The sequence below is a fragment of the Seriola lalandi genome, unplaced genomic scaffold (genome assembly GCF_002814215.2).
Source record: "Seriola lalandi dorsalis isolate HSWRI2012SDOR001 ecotype SW California unplaced genomic scaffold, Sedor1 jcf7180002050128, whole genome shotgun sequence".
Classification (NCBI taxonomy): Eukaryota; Metazoa; Chordata; class Actinopteri; order Carangiformes; family Carangidae; genus Seriola; species Seriola lalandi.
The window spans coordinates 1-854 of NW_019520681.1; the positions used below are offsets into that span (position 1 = coordinate 1).

Here is an 854-nt window from a genome sequence, read left to right on the forward strand (position 1 = left end):
GCTGGTATCCAGAGCCTGAGCTGTTGTGGCTGGACGGTGAGGGAAAGCTGCTCTCTGCTGGACCTACAGAGACGGTCAGAGGTCCTGATGACCTCTATACTGTCAGCAGCAGAGTGACTGTGGAGAAGAGACACAGCAACAACTTCACCTGTAGAGTCCAACAGAAGATCATCAACCAGACCAGAGAGACACAGATTCATGTTCCAGGTAAACGTGGTTTCTACATTTAGAAAATGCTTTTATGTAAAAATTTATATTTTGTTTTGTCTCTTATCATTTCAGATGATTTCTTTATGACGCAGTCCACCTCCAGTTCACCTGCTTCTATCATTGGTTCGGTTGCTGGCATCATCATCATCATTTCTATTATCGCAGTTGCCATCGTTTTTCGGAAAAGGAGAAAAAATAAAATCAGTATGCATAATTACACTTTTCTGATATACAGCCATTTAAACCATCTGTTTTGTGATGTTAACCCTCTGAGGTTTTCAAGATGTTTTTATTGATATCTTTGTATCAATACAGTACAGAAATGTGATTTAAATTTAAAATTTGGAGACTCTTGAATCTCCATAATCTTGCAAGATCACATGTGACTCACAGATATTTTACTGTTTCTGTTGCACACAGAAACCAGTGGAAACCGAGGATCCAATGATGAAACAGGACAAAATAAGCAGCGGTCTGGTTCTGACGGTGCTGAAGTCCAGCCTCTGGCTGAAGCAGGAGTGACGGAGAAACTCAGGACAGAAAACACTGAATCTGAACATGGGGGAGGTGGAAGTGAAAATTACAGCCGTGCAGGGGACACTGTTTCCTGTCGAGGAGGAAAGAAAGGTAGAGCAGCTAATGGC

General features: G+C 42.0%; 1 protein-coding gene across 1 annotated transcript in view; it reads left to right on the forward strand.

Moving 5' to 3' along the window:
* The first annotated feature begins 6 nt into the window (after positions 1-6).
* The window catches only part of LOC147819715 (uncharacterized), a 1,539-nt gene continuing 691 nt past the window's right edge, over positions 7-854 (forward strand). The window contains exons 1-3 of the mRNA XM_087171886.1: positions 7-207; positions 283-414; positions 631-852. Of these exons, the coding sequence (XP_087028012.1) occupies positions 294-414; positions 631-852 (343 nt within the window). The 5' untranslated portion in view covers positions 7-207; positions 283-293. The remainder of the gene's footprint in view (positions 208-282; positions 415-630; positions 853-854) is intronic.